This window comes from Talpa occidentalis, unplaced genomic scaffold, assembly GCF_014898055.3.
Source record: "Talpa occidentalis isolate TD23 unplaced genomic scaffold, MPIMG_talOcc4v2.1 talOcc4.12, whole genome shotgun sequence".
NCBI classification, from domain to species: Eukaryota; Metazoa; Chordata; class Mammalia; order Eulipotyphla; family Talpidae; genus Talpa; species Talpa occidentalis.
In genome coordinates, this window is record NW_023601212.1 from 5,271,746 (window position 1) to 5,291,441 (window position 19,696).

Consider the following 19,696-nt stretch of genomic DNA (forward strand, 5'->3'; position numbering starts at 1 on the left):
CCCCTGGTGCCTGGCCGTGCTGTTGTAGAGCAACCCCGATACAAAACGGGGTGCTCAGGACATCATTTCCCCCTGACAGTGCGGGTTTAGAGGGGGCCGTTGGTGCTCTCCAAAGCGTTGTCCCAACACAAAATGACACCCACCCCCACCAGCTCCAGTGTGAGATAAACTCCTCCGCCTCCCTCCACCCTTCTGCCCTCAGCAATATTCCCAAGACTAGGCCTTCTCGGACCTCTGGTCTCTGTCCGGTCTCCTCTCTCGTCTGGTTTTCTCCCTTCCCGCGTGTAGGCAAGGGCGGGACTGCTGGCTCCCTATCCCAGGTGAGGCGCTGAGGCTCGGCAAGCCTAAACCCTCCTGCGGTCCCCAGCCCAGGCTCTCCGGCCAGGCACCACCCCTCTGCGGGAGGCGAGGCCGCACACGCAGGGGTTTCACAGAACTAGCCCAGGAGTAAGAGGCGGGCGCGCGATCGAAGGCCCCGGCTCCAGTTCACGAGCGAGCCGGCGGCCTAGCTCGCCCCGCTAGGGCCCCGACGGGCGCCCCGAGCACCCCGCGCGAGGCGGCTCCTCCGGCTCGCTCCGACCGACGCAGACACGCCGTGCGCTTCCGCTTCCGCGAGGGCCTCTGGCCCCGGCGGCTTCCGTAGCCCCGCCCACCAGCGCGGGCGCCGCGGCCACCGGCATGAAGCCCCCGCCGCGGCGGCGAGCGGCCCCGGCGCGCTACGTGGGCGAGGAGACCGGCCCCGCGGCCTGGAGCGCCCGCGAGAAGCGGCAGCTTCTGCGCCTCCTGCAGGCGCGGCGCGAGCAGCCGGAGCCGGACGCCTGCGAACTGGCCCGGGAGTTGCCGGGCCGGAGCGAGGCCGAGGTGAGGGGCCCCGGGAAAAAAGCCAGACTAAAGTGGTGCCAAAGGCCGGCCCGTTCGGACGGCGGCCCAGGGGCTCGGAGGGCGGCGCGGGGGGCGGCGCGGGGGGCCCGCGGAGCACCCGCGACCGGGAGCGGTGTCGTGCGCGCGGCGGAGGGGCGGGGCGGCCTGGAGGAGCCACCTGAGCGGGCGGGGCGGGGCGAGAAGACGCCGAGGGGCGGGGTGGGCGTGGCCACGGGAGGCGGGTGGGCGTGGCCGCGGGGAGGCCCGCGGGGCGGTGCCTCCGGGGAAGGCGGGGCGGGGGCGGGGCGAGCGGGAGGCCGTGCTTGCGAAAGGCGGGGGGCGGGGCCGCGCGCGTGCAGCCCGAGGAACCCGAGGAGGGCGGAATTGGTCCAGGCTGGGGCGGGGCGACCTTGGCCTTGAGGTTGGGGGCGTGGGCGGGGTGCGCGGGACGGGGGGGGGCGGGGCGAGCTCAGTTTAGGGAGCGGAGCCCGGTATTGGGCGGGAACGGGCTTAAAGTGGGAGCCTGGAAATGGGATGGGGTGTTCGCAGTGGGGAGAGGAGTGGGGCGTTGCCCAGGTGCGCCCCTGGGCCGCAGTCCGAACGGGCCGGCCTTGCCTCTTCTCACACCTGCGGAGCTGGGCACAGGGACCCGGCCTCGGGCAGGTTGGGGCCTCTCCCGCTCCCTGGGCTTATTCCACACCCTCCTTACCCCTCCCCAGATCCGGGACTTCCTCCGGCAGCTCAAGGCCCGCGTGGCCCGGGAGGCCATTCAGAGGGTGCATGCGGGTGGCCCCCAGGGCCCAAGGCAACGAGGAACGCAGACCCCAGCCCCCATTGAGGTGAGGCAGGCCAAAGTTTCCCAGGGCTGGTCATTAGGGGGTGGGGTGGCCCTTAGGGGGTAGAGTGTGAGTTGGGAGGGGGGGATAACCTGCTAAGGGGTGCCCCAGAACTTGGGATACCCCTGAAGGTTGATCCCTACCTAGGCTGATGTGTACTTCTGGCTGCCTCACCCAGGTATGGATGGATCTGGCTGAAAAGATAACAGGTCCTCTGGAGGAAGCGCTGACCGTGGCTTTTTCACAGGTAAGGCACCCCCTAGGCAGGTTGGAGGGTCTCCCAGGGGGCAGGGTTATATGTCCCCTTGTTAGCTCTGTGACCCAGCCTGCCACTGGATACCCTGAGCTCCAGTGTCTGTCCTGCCCGGGATGTCCTCAGGGTGATAGGAAAGATGTGGTGAGCAGGTTGGGATGGAGGGTGCATCTGCGTGGCAGGGGGTAGCAGATGGGAGGACTTCCCATTTCCTCCCTGCTCTCTCTGCCTACCAGGTGCTCACCATCGCAGCCACAGAACCCATCAGCCTCCTGCACTCCAAGCCCCCCAAACCCACACAGGCCCGTGGACAGCCACTGCTCCTCAGCACCCCTGGAGGGCAGGAGAATCAGAACCCTCAGACCCCAGGTCCTGCCCCCGAGACCCTTCAGCCTACCCCTGGTCCTGTCCCTGAGACCCTTCAATGCACCCCTGGTCCTGCCTCTGAGACCCTTCAGTGCACCCCTGGTCCTGCCCCCGAGACCCTTCAACCCACCCCTGGTCCTGCCCTCCAGACCCCTTGCCCTGCCCCTGTGCCACCATCCAAACCTCTGACGGGCTCCTCCACTACGGAGGATTTCGCTGTGGACTTCGAGAAGATCTACAAGTACCTGTCATCCATCTCCCGCAGCAGCCACGGCCCCGAGCTCTCTGCAGCTGGTGAGTAGGATGGGAAGGCCGGGCCTGTGTGCATGTGGGGGTGGGGAGGTGCTTCCTGGTCCAAGCCTGCCCTCCCTTCACCCCACCCATCTCCATCCAGAGTCAGCTGTGGTCCTTGACCTGCTCATGGCCCTTCCCGAGGAGCTGTCGCACCTGCCCTGCGGTGCCCTGGCCGAGCATATGCTGGACATGTATGTGCACCTGACTGCCCCCCAGGCCCACCCAGCTGGCGGGAGCCTGGGTCCCGAGGCTGAGGACTCTGGGGCAGGCTCCATGGGGCAGGAGGCAGCTTGCCAGGCCATCCCTCAGGCCCGTGAGGACGCCGGGCTCAGTGAACCAAGATCTGCCTGGCAAGCAGCCGGGGTCTGTCCCCTGAACCCCTTTCTGGTACCCCTGGAGCTTCTTGCCCGGGTGGCCACCCCTGCAATTTGAGGGTCCTGGGCAGAGGACACACCAGACACCTATGAGCTCCCTGACCATCCTATTCAGGCTGGCACTGGGCTGTCCAGCGCCACAGGTCATAGCTCATGACATGGTCCTTAGTGTGGAGTGGCCTTTAAGGTGCTTGGCACGGCGGGGGTAGGAAGTCACATCCTGTACTACAGGGTTTCAGCCACAAGACTGGGGGCGGGCAGCAGTGAGGCAGCTGGACCCCAGTCACCATCCACTGTTGCGCACACTCCCCCTGTGCCTGTGTCCTGCGTCCTCTGTCCTTGACTGAATAAAGCTCTGGTCTGTCTGCCCCTGATTATTTTTCTTGTAGTTAAATTTGTGGGTGGGGGCCTGACGTGCCAAAGGAGAAGCAGGAGGAGGGAAGATGGAGCTCAGGATCCTGGGGACAGGTGGTGGGCAAGCAAGGGGAAGGGTGTGCTTGCTGGTCAGGGCTGCTGCCGCAGGCGCTTGGCCAGGAGTGGCCACAGTGATCGTGGGGGGCTGAGGCCAGAGTCTGGAGCTGACAGGTCCAGGGAAGGGTTGTTGGGCTGGGGCTAAGGCTTAGTGCTGGGCTGCCCAGTGTGGTAGATGAGAGAGAGGGTCCCTGAGGTGACCTTGGGGCTATGAGGGGGAAGAACAAGACCAGAGTCCTGGCCAGTGCCAAGGGCCCCAAGTTCCCGGTTCCTTCCTGCAGGGTCCCTGGGGCTCGGGGTTCAGGTGCTCATTCTAGGGAGACTGGGGCGGGAACCAAGTGTCCTCCCACTGCGCTTCCTTCTCCATCTGAACAAGCCCTCCGAGAGCTTGTGGGGCTGGTGTGTTCACGCAGCCTTCCTTTTATAGAAACACTCAATTCTCCCCACACACGCTGCACACGGCTCCCTCAGGGCACACAACACATCTTTCCAGGCAGGCGGGAGAGCGAGCCAGCCCACTCCATGCTCACAGCCACATGGCACCAGACCCAGGCTTCCACAGTGCGCGCGATGGCGGCTGGAGGTGTGGAGCTGGCTGCCAGGCTGCTTCCAGCGCCAGGAGGCCGTGCCAGTTCTTGGAGACAGGCGCCAGGACTGGCTGAGGGCACCCCATCTCCACTCCCCAGCAGGCTGAGCCATCCCGTGACCCCTAGAGTCTCCCCAGGTCCTGCAGAAATGGGGGTGGGGTCTTGGCCTTGCCTGGAGCTGGGGAAAGGGGTAGGTCACACATCAGACCCCCAAAGCTTGGGTCTGAGTGTCGAGGCACTGGCTGGTAAGAACAGGTGTCAGACCTCGATTCAAATTCCCACGCGGCTGGGCTAGAATCCAGCCACTTAGCACGGGAGTCACTCGCTGCCTGGCCCTCGGGCCCAGGGACCTGTGGAATGTGGGCGCCAGCAGGACGTGCGCAGGGTCCTGAGCAGGAGCCCCAGCTCCGACAGGAGGCGCAGTAAGCGGTCAACAGCTTTTATTATCACCAGCGGCTCAGAGGCGGGGAGGTCTTAAAAGGCATGGGGAGGGCGCTGGGGGAGCGGGGCCCGCAGGGTGGAAGAGGGCCTGGGTCGCCCGGGGTGGGGGGGGGGCACCGCGCAATCTGGACACAGCAGCCCTGGGAGCGCTTCAGGAAGGTCTCCTGAGCCGGCTGCTCCCGCGCGCGGGTGTGCAGCGCCCACCGTGTGGGCCCAGGAGAGTGTGCCCGGCCGGCGGTGCCCAACACTGATGGAGGTGGGGGGCGGGGGGCGGGTGAGGATGACCAGATCACAGAGGGGGGCGGCGGCACGAGGGGCTCCCCGCCTTCAGGAAGCGGCATGACGCTCACGCTCGGCAGCACATCAGCTGAGACACCTGCACGCGGGCGCGGGGTCCCCTTCCCGCCTGCGCTTCGGAGGGGGCAGCCGCTGGATTACCGGGCGGGGACAGGACCGGGAAAAGGCACAAAGTGGGGCCGGGAGCTGCAGGAGGGAAGATGGGAGGGGCCTGGGGCGGGTCTGACTTCAAGGGCCCTCGGCCCCGGACCGCGCGGGGGCCGGGATCCCGAGCGCAGCCCCGGCCTGCCGGCGCCGCGGGCGGGGCGGTCTCGGGGACGAGGCCCGGCCGGGGGCCCGCCCGCGGCGCCGCGCCCCTCACACCAGCGCGTAGTCGAACTGCCCGCGCTCCAGTGCCTCCTTGTGGTCGGTCCAGGACGAGGCGGGCATGCGGCTGTAGGGGTCGAGCAGGATGCGCACGCAGCGCACCATCAGCAGCACGAGCACCACGAGCAGGCACAGCACGAAGGCGAACACCGTGCGCTGCTCCGCGTCCAGGCCCGCGCCCACCGGGGGCCCCGTCGACGGCGGCAGCGGCTCGGGCGACAGCGTCCACGCCGCGCTCATGGCTCACATCGCCGCGCGCCCTGCGGAGGGGGGTCCGGCTCAGGGCGCGGGGAGGAGGCGGCGCCCCCGGCCCTCGCCAGCGTCCCCCGCGCCGCCGCGCCCCGCCCGCGCCCGGCGGGCCCCGCCCGCGCCCCCGGCCCCCGCCCCGCCCCGCCCCGGCCCGCGGGCGCGCAGCCCCTGCCGCGCGGGGACCCAACTCCGGGCGAGCGCGCAGGTGGGGGCGCCGGGGCGAGGCGCAGCCCCGACCCGCCGGGTCCGCGCACAACAGGTGTGAACGCGCGGCCGCCGCCCGCTCCCTTTGTTCTCCGCGTCGCGGGGACCCCCTCCCCCGGCCCCCGCCCCGGCGCGCCCCTCACCCTGGCCTCGACCCGGACCGGGACGGACCGCCCGGCGGCCGTGTCTCCTCCGGGCCCGCGCCGGCTCTCGGCCCCTCGCTGGCGGCGGCGGCGGCGTCCGGGCTGCGCCCACCCTGCCCGCCCCTGGCGCGGCGGAGAGCGAGGCAGGCGGCGGGCGCGAGCCGGGCCGCCGCGGCTGTTCCCATGGCGACGGGGGGCGGGGCGCCGCGGGCGGGGGGGCGGAGGCTGCGCAGGGAGCGGCGCGGGCCCGCGACCCCGCCCCGGACTCGGGGAGCGCGGAGCCCACCGCCCGGCCGCGGGCGCCTGGGGGGGCCAGAGCCCCTGCGGCCCCGGAGCCCCGAGGCCGTCGCGCCCCCACCCCAGCGCGCCCCACGGACGCCCCCGGCCCTCCAGCCCCACGTCCACATTCCTTGCCCCCAAACATCGCTCATTGGGCGCCCAGGCTCCCGGGCTCCGCGAATCCGACTCCAGCCAGGCCCCTGAAAAGCCTGGTTTCGTCACGGGCGACTTCCCCAGCTCCGCCCCACTCCCCAAAGGGTTCTGACCCGCAAGGGGACCCCCTCTGAGGCTGCAGTGCGTGCAGTGATTTTGATTGACGTCCCACCACCCAACCGCCCCTCCCCCCCGCAGTGACAGACATCTGGAGCCAACCAGGTTGCGTTCCTGTACTTGGTGGTTTATTTCCAAATTCCAAGCATGTGCACAGGTACAGGAGCATGGTTTAAAAAAAAAGTGGAGCTAAAATGGCCTGGCCCACGCGGTCGCTCTGAGTGCCAGGCCCAGGCAGCCCTCCGCTGCCCCAGCGGGGACTCCCGGGCCTGGAGCTCTTGGCACTGTCTGCCCGGCAGAGAGGCCCCAAAGACCCGCAGCCCCTCCTCCTCCGACAGAGGCAGTGGGGAGCGCTGTACAGCGCCCCGGCAGAGCGGGCAGCACCCACAGTCCCATCCCCCACGGTCTGCTGCAGCTGATGGACACGGGTCCCGTGTGTCTACTGTGGTGTCTTGCTCGGAGTCCCCGTCGGGGGTCTCGCTCAGAGGACCTGCTCTGTGCTGGAGGCGGAGATGTCCAGGAGCCGCCAGGCCGCGTAGGGGTTGAGCTCATCCTGGTCCCGGCAGAGCGCCCACACGTAGAGCATGCGCAGCACCTTGTCCTGCAGAAGCGGGCAGGGTGAGGGGAGGCAGGGCAAGACAAGGCTGTGGGGTCAGAAGGCGGGGAATGCTTGGCAGGATGGGGTAAAGGTGTTAGGCTGTCAGCCTGGCTCTGGGGTTCAGAGAAGAGTGGTCCACCGTACAGCTCAGGGGTGGTCAAACAGGACAGGTCCCTCACTCCCCCTCACTCAGCCCAACTGTGGCCCTACACGCTGAGCAGCTATCAGACCAAGGTGGTCAGAGGCCGCGCCCACCCGCCACCTGGGTCCTCCCCTCTCACTCACCGGGTCACCTTCGACCACCTCGCCTTTGGGGTTCTTGATCACCATCACCAGCTGGGCCTGGAAGGTGACGATCAGCACCGGCCCCTGCTCCATCATCTTACCCATGGCTAGCTGCGGGGAGCCGACAAGGTGGCCTCAGAACACCCCAGGTCCCTCCCGCTGGAGGTGCAGACCCCCACCACCCTGTCTGCCCTATCAGTGCCCCATGGCCTGCACTCGCTGGCCTGCTTCCAGGCAGGGATTTCCCATGAGACTCTCCACGGAGACATTCAAACCCTGACTATGAAGGGAACTGAAACTGCTGAGGAGACCTGCAGGCTCCAGACGGCTGAGAGACTCCTCGGCCCGGACACTGGGGCCATCAGGGGCATGAAGCCCGTTGTGAGCAGGGTCCGCCCCACACATGGGGGGAGAGGGGGAAGCTAGTGCCAGGCTGCCTTCAGTTCCCACAGGGAGGAAATCAGGGCGCTGGTGGCAGAGCATACTATCTGGAGCCCACACTCTTGACAGCACCCCGGCCCTGCCCACTGAAGGCTCAGGGACAGCAGCACCGCCTTCAGGAGCCCAGGGAGACCCCCGTGCCCACCTTGTGGGCCCAAGAACATTTCAAACACGGGACTACAGGACCTGACTGAAAGGGAACCTCCAGGTTTACTCCAAGAGCCTTCCCACGCTGGGCCTCTCCCGGGGGCAGGGGCTCTCCTTGGGGGCACAACTCTGGTGAGTGACCTTCCCAGCTGCGGGAGGACCTGGCCGGGAGAACTACTCACATCAATGTTGTCGATGTCCAGGATGCGGGAGTGGAACTGGAGCCCCAGGGCGCGGGCCTGCTGGATGGGGTGGGCTAGCTGGCTGTAGGTCTGCAACAAGAACCACAGACCTGTGTAGCTGGCCCAGGGCGCGGCCACACCAGCCCTCACAAGTGGGTGGGTGCGGCCACAGGAGCCCAGAGCAGAGGCCACCCCCGGGCTGGGGCTGTGCCAGGAAGGACTCCTGCAGGTGGGCCCATGCTGCTTTTAGCTCTCTCACACCTTCCAGAAACAGCCCCGTGCCGGGTGTGCTACACCAGCAGTGGCAGATGCCGCAGGCGCAGCCGACATGTGTGGGTCTGAAGCACACGCTTCCCCCTTGCAGGAACAGCGCTGTGTCGACACCACACCCATGAAGGAGGCGGTCCTTTTGTGTGATCGGAAGCACACTCCCGCGGTACATCAAGGCCTCTAGCTGATCCTGGACACTCCCACATTCACCTCATTCTGAGTCCTGGCCTGGAATCAAGCACCTCTTCTAGGACAGGTTCTGGCCCCCAACCAGCCCTGTGGGGGGCTGCGGGCCACAGCAGCCTGCTCTTGCACGGTGATGCTGGGGTCCCGGGCATGCTCCTGGCCCTGGACGGTCCCAGGACCGGGCCACCAGGTCCGGGCTCAGCAGGCAACCATGATGGTAAACATTCCAGTGGCTTCTGTTTTGTCATGGGAATAATGCATCAGCCAAGGAAGAAAAAACGGTGCCAGTCTGCCTGAGCAGTTGGAGGATGACATTTAAGAAAACACGCCTGTGTGAGCGGCTGCACCCTCAGCCGAGTTTCCAGGGGCACCGAGGAGTTCTCTGGCAAAGACATCAGTCTCATCCTACTGGTCCCAAAGGGGAAAAAAAAAACAAACAAAAAAACTCTCCTAAATGCCTGCCTGATTAGTCACCGTGCAGGGGAGTACTGAAAAAGCATCTGACATCTTCTCTGCTTCTTCCAAGTTGTGAGCTGGGGACAGGCAGAATCAGCCAACAAAGACTGAGCCTCTTAGCACAAAGGAGCAGGGGGGTAGCAGCCTCGTGGGCGACAGGTCAGAGAGTGAGAGGGTGACGTGAGGTGGCCGCCCAGGCTCAGTGCGGAGCCCGGCGCTGGGAGGCTGCCAGCCTCGGCAGACAGGGTGTGTTCCTGGGGACGCCTGGCCCGCCTCGGGCTGGACGGCCGGGGACCTAAGGCTGGACTCGGAGTAGCCAGGCCTCCCCAGGACACCAGGCTCCTCCCCGGGCGGGAAACCCATCAACGTCTGTTTTTGTCTGTGTTTCGGGATCTTGCAATGAGAACAGCTAATGACTCTGTCAAGGATGCCCTGGGCCGTGGCATCCGTGCTCCTCGGTGCCCTCCAGACCTGTGAGCTGGGTGCGGTGCGCAGCTCCAGCCGGGGGCGGGGGGAGGTGACCCAGGCACAAGAGGCTTCAAACGCCAAGTGCAGTCCAGGACCACGGTCACCACACAGGCGGAGGAACGGCCAATGTACCCCACTCATCAGTCGTCCCTTTCAACTCACTCCCCGACCCCTGGGCCCCCAGCCTGTATCCCGCCATCCTGGCCAGAGCGTCTGGATTCCCGTCACTCAGGCCACCGACAAAGCCCAGTCTACCCAATGGCGCGCGGCCCCTTCTGTGACCTCCTTAGCGATGATCCCTTCCAGATGGGGAAGGGCTCTGGACAACAAGGAGAGGCAACAGAAACGCCCCAAGCCCAGGCCCTCCTTAGGCCAAGGTGGGGAGAGGCTCCTTCAGGACCTAGGAGTGCAGTGGGGAAGGACCAGCCACGCACCAGACATGGGACCCCCAAAGGGCACATGCTGAGACCAGAAGGCAGGGCCCGCTGTGCGCTCAGCCCAGCGAGCCCGTCAGCGCGAGGCCCCCTGACCAGACCTCCTGACCAACCCACCCGAGCAGATCTTCTTTAAACTTTCCTTTTCAGATCTAAATAGAAAAGGCACTCACGGCTTCATAGCACCAGTCTTTGAGAATGTCGAGCTCTCCAGAAATCATCGCCTACGGAGGGAAAGACAGCAGATGTGAGAGGAGAGGCAGGCGGGCCCTCAGTGCGTCTCCAGGCCCTTCCCTCTCCCGCGGGGCCCACCCTCCGGCTTCCACTATGGGAAGGGCGTCTTGTGTCAGGTCAAGGTCACGGCAATGGGCAGCAGGTCCCAGGAAGCCAAGCCCCTGCGTGCACCACACGGGACTCCAGCCTTCTTGCTGGCCGTGGGGGCCCCGGAGGGGAAGGGAGGGGCCGCGCAGGGTGGGGAATGGGAAATCAGAGGTGGCAGGAAGAGGGGACAGGAACCCAAATGGGGGTAGAGGGGTTTTCTGTGGTCCCGCAAAAGGCCCTCTCAGGTCTGTCTTGCCTTCAACCACACCCTAGAGGGGACCTGGAGGGGCAGACATGACAGAAAGGCAGCCAGCTTCGGCAGAGGCCTCGCGGAGGGTGGGCTGTGATGGGGCTGAAATAAGCTGTGCCCTTTAAGAAAGAGGAGGGGCCTCCCCGGCGCAAGGGATTGAGTCTCAGCACTGTGGGGCTGCTGGTGGCCTCTGCAGCATGAGTTCCACCCCCCAGGGAGCTGACCCACAGGGCGCAGCAGACCTCTCTGGTTCCCCCGCTGCTCCCCTCAGCAGTGTATCTCAGTAGATCTACCTGTTCTGCTCCCCACTCTGTCTCGGGTGAGACTTCTCACCCCCTGCACCTCTGGCCTGTACCTCAGCTCTTGTATGCATAAATAAATATTAAAAAAAAAACAAACACAGGAGGTGCAAGAGGACTAGAAAGGAGATGGGTCAACGATTCCTACAGAGTGGAACCCCCCTGGCGGCTGGGGTGACTCTAGCTCTACCTCCTTGCCCGAGGGTCTGGCCTGAGCCCCACGCCCCCAGGCAGTCTGAGGGAGGAGCCTCAGGCCGAGAGCACGAGGGAGCACCGGGAACTGCGGCGGCAGAGGGAACATGCTCTAAGAGAGCGAGAGCAGACCCCGTCTGTGGTCCACGCAGGAACGCCGAGAGCTCCCACCTCCGGGACCGGTGGGGGCCACGGGCACCGCAGTGGCCTTCTTGGGTGCGAGATTGGGTACGAAGGGTTAGTCTGCTCAGAAACGCCCTCGACGCCCAGGTCCGAGGCACTCCCACTGGGCCATGGCGTCTGCTGCCCTGCGCCCGGGCTGGGGTGGGGGGCAGGCCGAACTCCGGGCAGCCAGGCAGGCCTGTGAAGGCATGGAAGGGAACGGCGGGGTCAACACCCACCTCCAGGACATTGGGGATGATGTCGTTCTCACACTGCTGCAGGAAGCGGTCCTTGTCAAAGGTGGGGTCCACCCGGAGGATCTCCGTGAGCACCTCCGACATCTCTGTCTTCGAGAACAGTCCCCCTGGGGACAGCCCAGCCAGGAGTGGGTGAGGCCAAGGACCCCTCCCACGGCCGGCCTGGGTGGGCAGGGCGGGCCTGTGGTAATCCACTCACCTAGCAAATCCGTGACTCTGTCAGTCAGTGCCCGGGAGGCCCGGATAAAAGCATTATCGCTTTCGTCATACTTCATCTTCATCTCAAAGAACCCTGGGGGGGATGGGGTTGCAGGTCAGGGACCCTTCCAGAGATACCTCATGCCCTTTCAGAGGCTCCTTGCACCCTATGAGATCAGCTTTCCACGCGGTGGGTGAATTAGGGGGACTTGTCTGAGCCTGCTTCCCCACTTCTGCTCAGAGACCACTGCCTGCTGACCTCCATCTCGGAGCGACAGAGACCCCTCAGCTGTGGGCCTGGAGGTGCTATGTGAACTCTGAAGGATCACCCCCACTGGCCTTTGCTTTCCCTACAAAAGGCACAGGCAGGTCTCTAGGGAGCGCCGCAGGACAAGGGTGAGGCGTATGGTGCACCGTTAGCACCCTAAGTCCCATTTTTGACACCAGCAGAAAACGGCACCAGGGACTGGCCTCCTGGCTTCCCCAAAGTGGGAGCGTCGCTCCCAGAACCCGGAGCCGCCCATCACAGAGGCAGCTGAGCCAGGCGGGCTTGCAGCTGCAGCATCTCCAGCAAGGCAAGGGGGTCCGGCCCCGAAACCCTGCCCCATGAGAGGTGCTGAGGGCTCCCAGGGCCTGCTCTGGCCAGGGCTCCACTGTGCACTCACTGGGACGCCCCGTGGCAATGATCCCGGTCTCCTGCTCTGGCAAGTGGGGGTCTGACTGTGCCCAGGGCACACTGGGTCACCAGCCTGCGGCCAGCCAAGCCTCTCACATCGCCACTCACGGTTAAACACCACATTGTTGTCCTTGAAGTCTTTCCACTGCTGGTACCACTTGGAGTCCTTGTGCAGCACGACCCCCAGGGCCTCCCTGCAGAGATGGGGACAGGGTGAGCAGTCGCCGGGCCCTGGGCCTGTTCCCCCAGCCCTCCTTGCTATGGGGTGTCGGGTGGCTGCAGGATGGCTGTCTTTGACCTCCTGCCTTCTCTTTCCTTTCTTGCCACCTCACCTTCTCCCCCAAATTCATCAGGGAGCCTCAAGCAGAAAAGAAACTGACTTGGGCAGGAAGCTTTAGTGGCCCCCAGAAACAGCAGTGCAGTGGGCAGCCTGGCCAGCCTGGTACTTACTCATTCGCCTCAAATATTTTCTCTTCCTTCAATTTCTCTCCTGCAAACTCTTTCCTTTTCCTGAGACGCTCAGGCCTCCGGTAGGGCCCGGTCTGCCCCAAGACGCTCTCATCAATCTCCTTCTTCACAGATTCTACCCCCTGGAGGAAAACACAGCTGGGCACAAGGTGGGTTCTTGGGGACCTTCCCGACACCCCCAGACCACTGATACTAGCCTGTGCAGCAATGCCGAAGGTCAGGAGAGGGCTTGCTGTGAACCCTGGCCTCAGGTCTTAACGCTCCCCGGGGCCTCCCCTTCCCGAGGTCTGGAGGTCACTGTGGGTTCCTACCCGGCAAACATGCTGCTGAGCTAAGACTCCAGTTCTGCCCCGTTCCCCCCACCAAAGCAGCAGACACAGTCTGACCCCCAACCCCAGACCACCCTCAGATTCAGACACTGATTCTGCCTGGAAACCATTTGTTCACCTGAACCAGAAAATGGAGGAGCAGCTTAAGCTCTTCCTCTGCTCCACCCCACCCCCCACCATTCGAGCAAACCCCTAGTCTGGATTACACCTCTCCAAATGGCAGGAATGCCTCTCCCCTCGCTGGCTGCTGTGCCCGGCCACCAAGCCTGTCTCCAGCCTCCTCCGTGCAGTTTCCAGAGTCCTCCCAGGCAGCTCCCCTCTCCCACACTCAGTATCCTTCAGCCCCTTATCACCTTCCTGGTGAAGGCCGCACATGCCTGCAGCTGGCAGCCCCACTTTCCTGCAGTTGCTCTGGCCACCCAAGCTGTACTCGCCTCTCCACATGGCCCATGCCCTCTGCCTGCTGTTCCCCAGGAGCCATCTGACCCTTCCCCAGGTCCCTTGGAGCAGGAGCTTGGACTTTCTCCCCTGCAGGCCTGATGGCCAGAAGAGGGCCCAGCACATGATTAGCTTCCAGAGTTGTTTACAGAATGAGTGCAGGACCTTAATTCACCCCAAGTCTGACAGACCTCTGGGTTATGGACAAGAGCTGAAGGTACCAATGTTAGGAGTGGCCTGGAGGCTCTGGTTGTAGCATCTGTGACTCCCCAGAGCCCGTGACTTGTTCGAGGAGAAAGGCCCTGTCATCTTGAGCAGGGGCCCTGCCGGCCGGCCCTGCCAGGGCTGCGCTCGGAGACGGGTGTAAGCCCTAGCGCCAGCTCACCTGGGACAGGGCTTTGAAGGCCGCGGTCTGGCCCAGCTTTTCCCCGCCCTTGGACACGGACTCAGCTGACTGCTTGGCAGTCTTGGCTGCTTCTTCCACGCCTTCCTTGAATTTCCGGCCAAGGTCACTTTTACTGACTTCATCGAGACTCTACTGAGACAAAGAGAGGGCGTAATCGTTGCAGCTCCGCTTGGGTGCCTGGCGCTTTCCTCCCCGCTGCAGCCAGAGCGGTCCTCCAGGGCCTGCGGCTCAGGCACACATGCTCCACAACACTGCAGACAATTTCTGGGGCGCTGGACTCTTAGGTTTGACATTGGACCAAATGGCCTCTCCCCAGAAGCCCTAGGCCTTCCCAGATTCCACAGGAGCGGCAGCCGGGGATTTAAGAAGGATGGTGGGGTTCTGCCCAACTCCAGTGGGCTGGCTTGGACTCCCAGACTGTGCAATACTCTGTCCCTTCTTCTGCCCAGGAAAACAGAAAACACAGTGGAAGCAACAAAAAGCAAGCCCCCTGCCCCACAAGAGGGTCTCCACCCAATCTCCACCCTCACCTGGGGACCAAGTGTCACTTCTTCTATTTCTAGGCAAGAAAAAATCCTTTTATCCCCATGTCTTCCCCAGCTGTGCGTGGGCTTCTAAATTAAGTGAGCTTCTAAATTACGTGAACTGTCACCAGGCGAACACACTAGTCTTATGTTGCCTCCTTCTGTGTTTTCACTCCGGATGTCTTCCTGCCAGTGCCAATAACTGCCACCGAACAGGCTGGCTCTCCCTGGCTCGCCACCCACGTCCATCCATTCCCTGTGCCAAGTCACACCCTGCCCAGGCCCAGCGCTTCCTGCTGCTTCTCCTCTGGAGAGAGCAGGGCCCCAGAGACAATCACCTCCTTCACCGTGCCTGTGAGCTCCCCCAGCTTCTTCTTGATCACCTCGCTGGTCCGGACAGTCTCCGACTCAATGGTTTTCTACGGAAAAGGACATTGTTGCTTTCTGTTACAATACAGCAGTTACCTGACAGCCAGAGGTCTAAAGAAGCATTTTCTCAGTGGCCCTTCCCCCCTAAACATCCCCCATCCCTGCCACCCTGGCTACTTCCCCACCTCCAAGGCTGGGCACTGCCCATGGTCTGGCCTATGGGTATCAGCAGCCCAAGGCTGACAGGCTGGGATCCCCTGAGCATAAGAGCCCGGACCCCAAGTCTCCCTCTGAGTGGCAGGTATTCAAAGATGAGTCCTTGTGCTCCAGGCCCAGGTTCTCAGCGCTGTCTTGCCCTGCCTTGCCCCCCACTCAGCCATGTGTCTCTCACACCCTGGCCACCCACCCCAACCTCGGCTTGCTCTGCCCTCAGACACTTCATCCCATTCCCTTTCCTGAATGAAAAGGGCAATCTTCCATCGAGTCGAGTCCCCTATAGGGAAGGGGTACTCAAGGGAGTGGATAGGGACACTCAGAGGGAACAAATCTCACCATGGCCTGGGGGGAGGGGCAGACAAACACAATGCTGAGGGGCCTTGGCAAAAGAACACACCTCTGAGGCCACCCTCCGGTCAGGGGGGCTGTGCCCGCCCCGCCAGGCCCTTATGTGCTGCACAACGGCAAAGGAGCCACCAGAGCTCAGGCACGTGGGAAGGGCCAGCAGCAGTAAATGAACAATCACACCAGCACCACGGCCCACTTTCCCCCATTTTACCCGGAGCGCCCCAACCTGAAGGTGTTCAGGGGGGCGGTGCATCTCACGCCCTGAGCCCACCTGCTATCTGACGCCTGAGTGTGGGGCCCGGGACTGGGGCAAGGGACTCACGTATTTCCTCCTGGCTTCCTGGAGCGCGTCTGACTCTTCCAACTTTCTGGCTTCATCGCGGAATTTTTTTATACTTTCTTTCATTTCTTTGTTTTTGGCTAATTCTTGTTTGATATTATCTAGCAGGCCGGAGAGAAAGCCTTTTCTGTTCCCAGAAGAATAGGACTTAGACTAGAAAACATGTAAAAAATGAAGGATTTTTTCCCCCTTTTTGTTGATAAAGATTTAATGACAAACAGCCACCTCTTTTACAACAACGACAAAGTTTAAAAAGCAGTAGGTGACCTGCCAGCAGATCCATACACTGAACTATCACTCAGCAATAGAAACAAATGCGATTCAGCCATGAAAACAACAGGACAACACATACGATGTAGATATAAATATTTCCAGTGAAAAAGTACACGCATGGGTGAAGCACATCGTGGAAAGGACAGAGACTGCATGGCTCGGACCTAAGCCTCTGAGAGAGGCTAACTCTAGGGACAGTAAGAGGACCAGGGTTGTGGGGCGAGAGGGCGGCTCTGTGGGGCGCAGAGGACCTTCCGGGCAGTGAGACTAGTCTGTGTGGCACTGTGAAAATGCACACAAGTCAGGACCTATTTGTAACCCTGATGGAAAAGCTACTTTAGTTAGCAATGTATCCTTCTTTACATCGGTTGTAACAAATATACTACCAAGATGTGAACCACAGGGGGCAACTGTGTCCAGTTGGGGGGAGGGGGGAGGCGAGGAGAGAGGAGGTATCTGGGAACTCTCTGTACTTTCCCTTCAAATTTTCTGTAAATCTAAAACTGTTTAAAACAAAGGAAAATTCAGGTGCCTTCTCCAAGGAAGGCAACGCTGGAGTGGAAACAAGTGCAGCTTGAGACCTTCATGGAGCCTCAAACACCTCCCCGGAGCAAAAGTCAACCCCAAGGAGGTCTTGGTCTCAGGACAGTTGAAAATGACTCCTCCCAAAGGAGCTGGCACAGGCACCGCTCTCTGGGCTTTTAGGACCTGGATAACTTCTTCTTTGGGGCAACTCCCCAAGTCCCCAGCTGGGACGCGCATGTTCCCCAAAGGCCTGGGGACTAGCATAAATATTCCTTTTTCAGTTCACAGGACCATAATCACAGAGAGCCCATACTCAGGGGGGTTCCCAGGGGAAACCTGATACACCCAGACATCAGACCCCAAGGAGCTGAACAAGAACCCAAGGTCCAGCTCGAGTCCAGCTCGGGTCACAGGAGTTGGTGGAATGTGCTGCTCAAGACACAGGCTTTGGAGTCAGACTCAGTCACATTCAGGCACCTGCTTTGCCATCTGTGGAATTAATCAAGAGTGGGCTCAGAAAAGAGAAACAGCTTAAAGAATTTCTCTGACAGTCAAGTCACTGGGGAGGGGTCGCATGTGGCCGGCTAGTTTACGTGGTTGTGCTGGGGGGTGGGTGTCACTGCCAATTTCAGGGATCACAGCCTCCCCGGCCCCATCAAGCTACACAGAAAGCTGTACCAGGTCTGGGACTAACAGGCTGCCTTCTCATGCAGACGTATCCTGGCTGGCCTTCAGGGACTGCACCACCTGGCAGCAGCCCTGCCACTTACTCTAAGGCTGTCAACTCTAAGGCTGGGTAGGAGTGAGTCTGGACAACTAAGGGGAAGCACCACAGGTCCTATCCTACACCCACAACAGCCCCAGAACACGATCAGGGAGATGAAACCTGTCAGGGGCAGACAGGGAAAGTGTTGAGATGAGACTCAGAGGGAAGGGAGGGTGTGGGCTATCCAACACATGGCTTTTGGGGGGGGGGGGTGCCAGGGCCCACTGTGGTGAGGCCCCAACAGAAGCAGTCGAAGAGGAGTGACTGGAAGGGCACAAGTTCTAGAAAATGTTACCTATGAAGAACATAAATGGTGAAATGTAGCTGAGGGAAACTGAGTCCCAGGAGATAACAGGTGACTCTGCTCACACACCAAGGGCAGGAAAAGGGAGGGGCTCTACATGGCGAAGGACTGACAAGGCAGTATTTAGCTCAGTACAGAGATGCCTTTCTACTCATTACAGTTGATATGTGTGACTCTGAAAGACAGAAACCCTATCGCTGACAATTTCAAGCATTTCTCTGGATACAAAGAGGACCAGGGAGCCTGGGCGCTTTAACTCGAAGACCTTGGATATAGAATGCTTGCCAATCAGATGCCCCTAGCAGAGGAGGCAACATCCTGCAGTCCTCTCTCCTGTTAACAAGATTTGATTTTCTAGATATCTCCCAACCACCTGCTTGCTGTGTCCCGAGTCACTCACCAGGAGCAGGTCTCTACCTGGCTGGCAAATCTGATAGGTACCATGGGGTAGCAACACTAGGTTGTGACTGGAAAGAAGCTGGACTCCGCTGCCAAGGCATCTCTAATTGGGAGAGAAAAAGAGAACGATCCACTCAGTAAAGAGGTAGAGGAACACAAGCCACACACAAAAAGCAGGCAATGCCCATGAGTTTTGCTGATTTTCTTCTCATGGCTGTCATATGTTGGATGCTGCCATTTTCCCAAAGTCTGAGAAGCCAGTGGAATATGGTGGAAAGAAAAAACACTGGGCCTGCAACTCCAGGTCCCCTCACTTCTGAACCTGGGGGAAACCAGATGGGTTCCAGAAAATACCAACCTATGGGGAAGAAAGCTAAATGTGCCAGTCCGACTTAACTCTAGTATTACAACAGGCATCCTGAGCTTTGACACTGGTGGCAAGCAGTCTCCTCACAAGCCTGCCCCACTTATGTCAGCCTCAGAAGACCAGAAACCTGGGCTTTCAGAGGTAAGAACTGATATCGCCCCAGGGACAACCCTTGAATAAACTTAAAATATTCCGGTCTTGCGTTGGACCGCAAGCAGGGCGACTCGGCAGCTTTGGACAAAGGACCAGCTAATCTCATGTGAAAGGAATTTCTTCTACCTAACGATGAACTTCAGCTCTGTGAGGGAAGCACCTGTCCAGTTGAACACTGCACCCAGCACCGAGTGGCACACTGATGTCAATGAGCAGACAGAACATTCCCTGGGCCTTTCCCATTTCCGAGCTTCCTCTTTCCGGGAAGCCTCAGCAAACTCCCACAGTTATGTGAGAGCCACTCCTAAATAACTTGCTTTACTTCTCTATATGCCTCTCCACTGACCCCGAAGCCACTGATTTCAGCAACAGTCTGAAGCAGAAGTGGATGGCAAAGTTGTGACAGAAATCCCATAGGACCAAATCTGGTTGGTCGGTTCACCATAGGTGAACCATAGGTCTTGCACCCCAATCCAAACATGGGTAAATCAAACCTCCAAATCCAGAGTCACAAGACAAGCAGACACACACACACTCCTGAATTAAAGACACCTTCTTCCCCCGTGCACTCACATTCCCCTTAGGTATTTTCCTTCCTCCATAGTCAGAGACTCTAGCGTCAGACTGACCTGGGTTTTAGACCAGGTCAGCCACTCCACTAGCTCTAAGATTGTGGGCAGGTTGCTTAATCTGTCTTCCCAGTTTCCTAATCTATGAAACAGCGACAGCAGGAACATGAAGTACTTTTATTTCCCCTAAATGCGCTTTACACGCCTTGACTCCCAAGAGCCCAAGCTCTAGTCAAGGTGAGAACTACCTTCCACACCTTCACGTGGAAGATTACGACAGGCGACGCAGGAAATGCTCTAGGTAGAGGATCCGGCATATAAACGCAGACGGTGTCTGTCACGGTTTTTGTCTTTCCCCTCGCTACTTTTCTTCACTAGGCGCTGCAGCCACCATTCACTCCGCGCACACGTGCGGTCTGCCCAGCAGGGCTCTGCCCCGCCGGAAGCCGAACGTCGCGACCAGGTTCGGGCGCGCAAGGGCCCCACCCTCAGGCCTCGCTCCGGGCACGCTGCTCTGGCCCCGGCTGACCCAAAGACTCCACCCCAAGCCTCTCGGCAAGCCCAGGGAAGGACCGCGGGGACCTAGGGCCAGAGGAGGAGGGCGTGGAGGTAGCGGACCAGCAGCCCCGCGAGGCTCGCCCTCTCAGTCCCGCAAATCTGCTCACCCTCGGGCAGCGGCACCAGCCTCCTCGCAGCGCCGCCGCCGCCATGTTGAAACATTCCGTGTGACCTTCCTGCGGCGCGGCCCGATGGCGTCATCTGCCGCGTCAGCCTGGCGCGGCAAGGGCC

The 19,696-nt window shown here is 61.6% G+C and overlaps 3 protein-coding genes across 4 annotated transcripts; 1 reads left to right on the forward strand and 2 right to left on the reverse strand.

Moving 5' to 3' along the window:
- Window positions 1-678: 678 nt before the first annotated feature.
- On the forward strand, window positions 679-3,378 carry SNAPC2 (small nuclear RNA activating complex polypeptide 2). Of its 2 annotated transcripts, none has more exons than XM_037504218.2 (5): window positions 679-861; window positions 1,581-1,700; window positions 1,876-1,944; window positions 2,187-2,610; window positions 2,711-3,378. In XM_037504218.2, exons 1-5 carry the CDS (start codon window positions 679-681, stop codon window positions 3,040-3,042), a joined length of 1,128 nt encoding a protein of 375 aa, XP_037360115.1. In that variant the 3' UTR covers window positions 3,043-3,378. The 2 variants fall into 2 exon arrangements, with proteins under 2 accessions (XP_037360115.1, XP_037360117.1); XM_037504220.2 differs by lacking the exon at window positions 679-861 and adding an exon at window positions 1,373-1,437.
- Window positions 3,379-5,137: 1,759 nt separating this feature from the next.
- Window positions 5,138-5,774, reverse strand: CTXN1 (cortexin 1). The gene is made up of 2 exons (XM_037504221.1): window positions 5,743-5,774; window positions 5,138-5,406 (listed from the first exon to the last, which is right to left on the reverse strand). The coding sequence occupies exon 2, from the start codon at window positions 5,384-5,386 to the stop codon at window positions 5,138-5,140; it is 249 nt and encodes an 82-aa protein (XP_037360118.1). The 5' UTR covers window positions 5,387-5,406; window positions 5,743-5,774.
- A 631-nt stretch (window positions 5,775-6,405) lies between these two features.
- Window positions 6,406-19,656, reverse strand: TIMM44 (translocase of inner mitochondrial membrane 44). Its single transcript, XM_037504834.2, has 13 exons — window positions 19,573-19,656; window positions 17,820-17,921; window positions 15,534-15,704; window positions 14,617-14,697; window positions 13,734-13,883; window positions 12,564-12,703; window positions 12,222-12,307; window positions 11,439-11,531; window positions 11,222-11,346; window positions 9,932-9,982; window positions 7,945-8,034; window positions 7,175-7,285; window positions 6,406-6,892 (listed from the first exon to the last, which is right to left on the reverse strand). The coding sequence occupies exons 1-13, from the start codon at window positions 19,615-19,617 to the stop codon at window positions 6,773-6,775; spliced, it is 1,365 nt and encodes a 454-aa protein (XP_037360731.1). The 5' UTR covers window positions 19,618-19,656; the 3' UTR covers window positions 6,406-6,772.
- Between the last annotated feature and the right edge of the window lie 40 nt (window positions 19,657-19,696).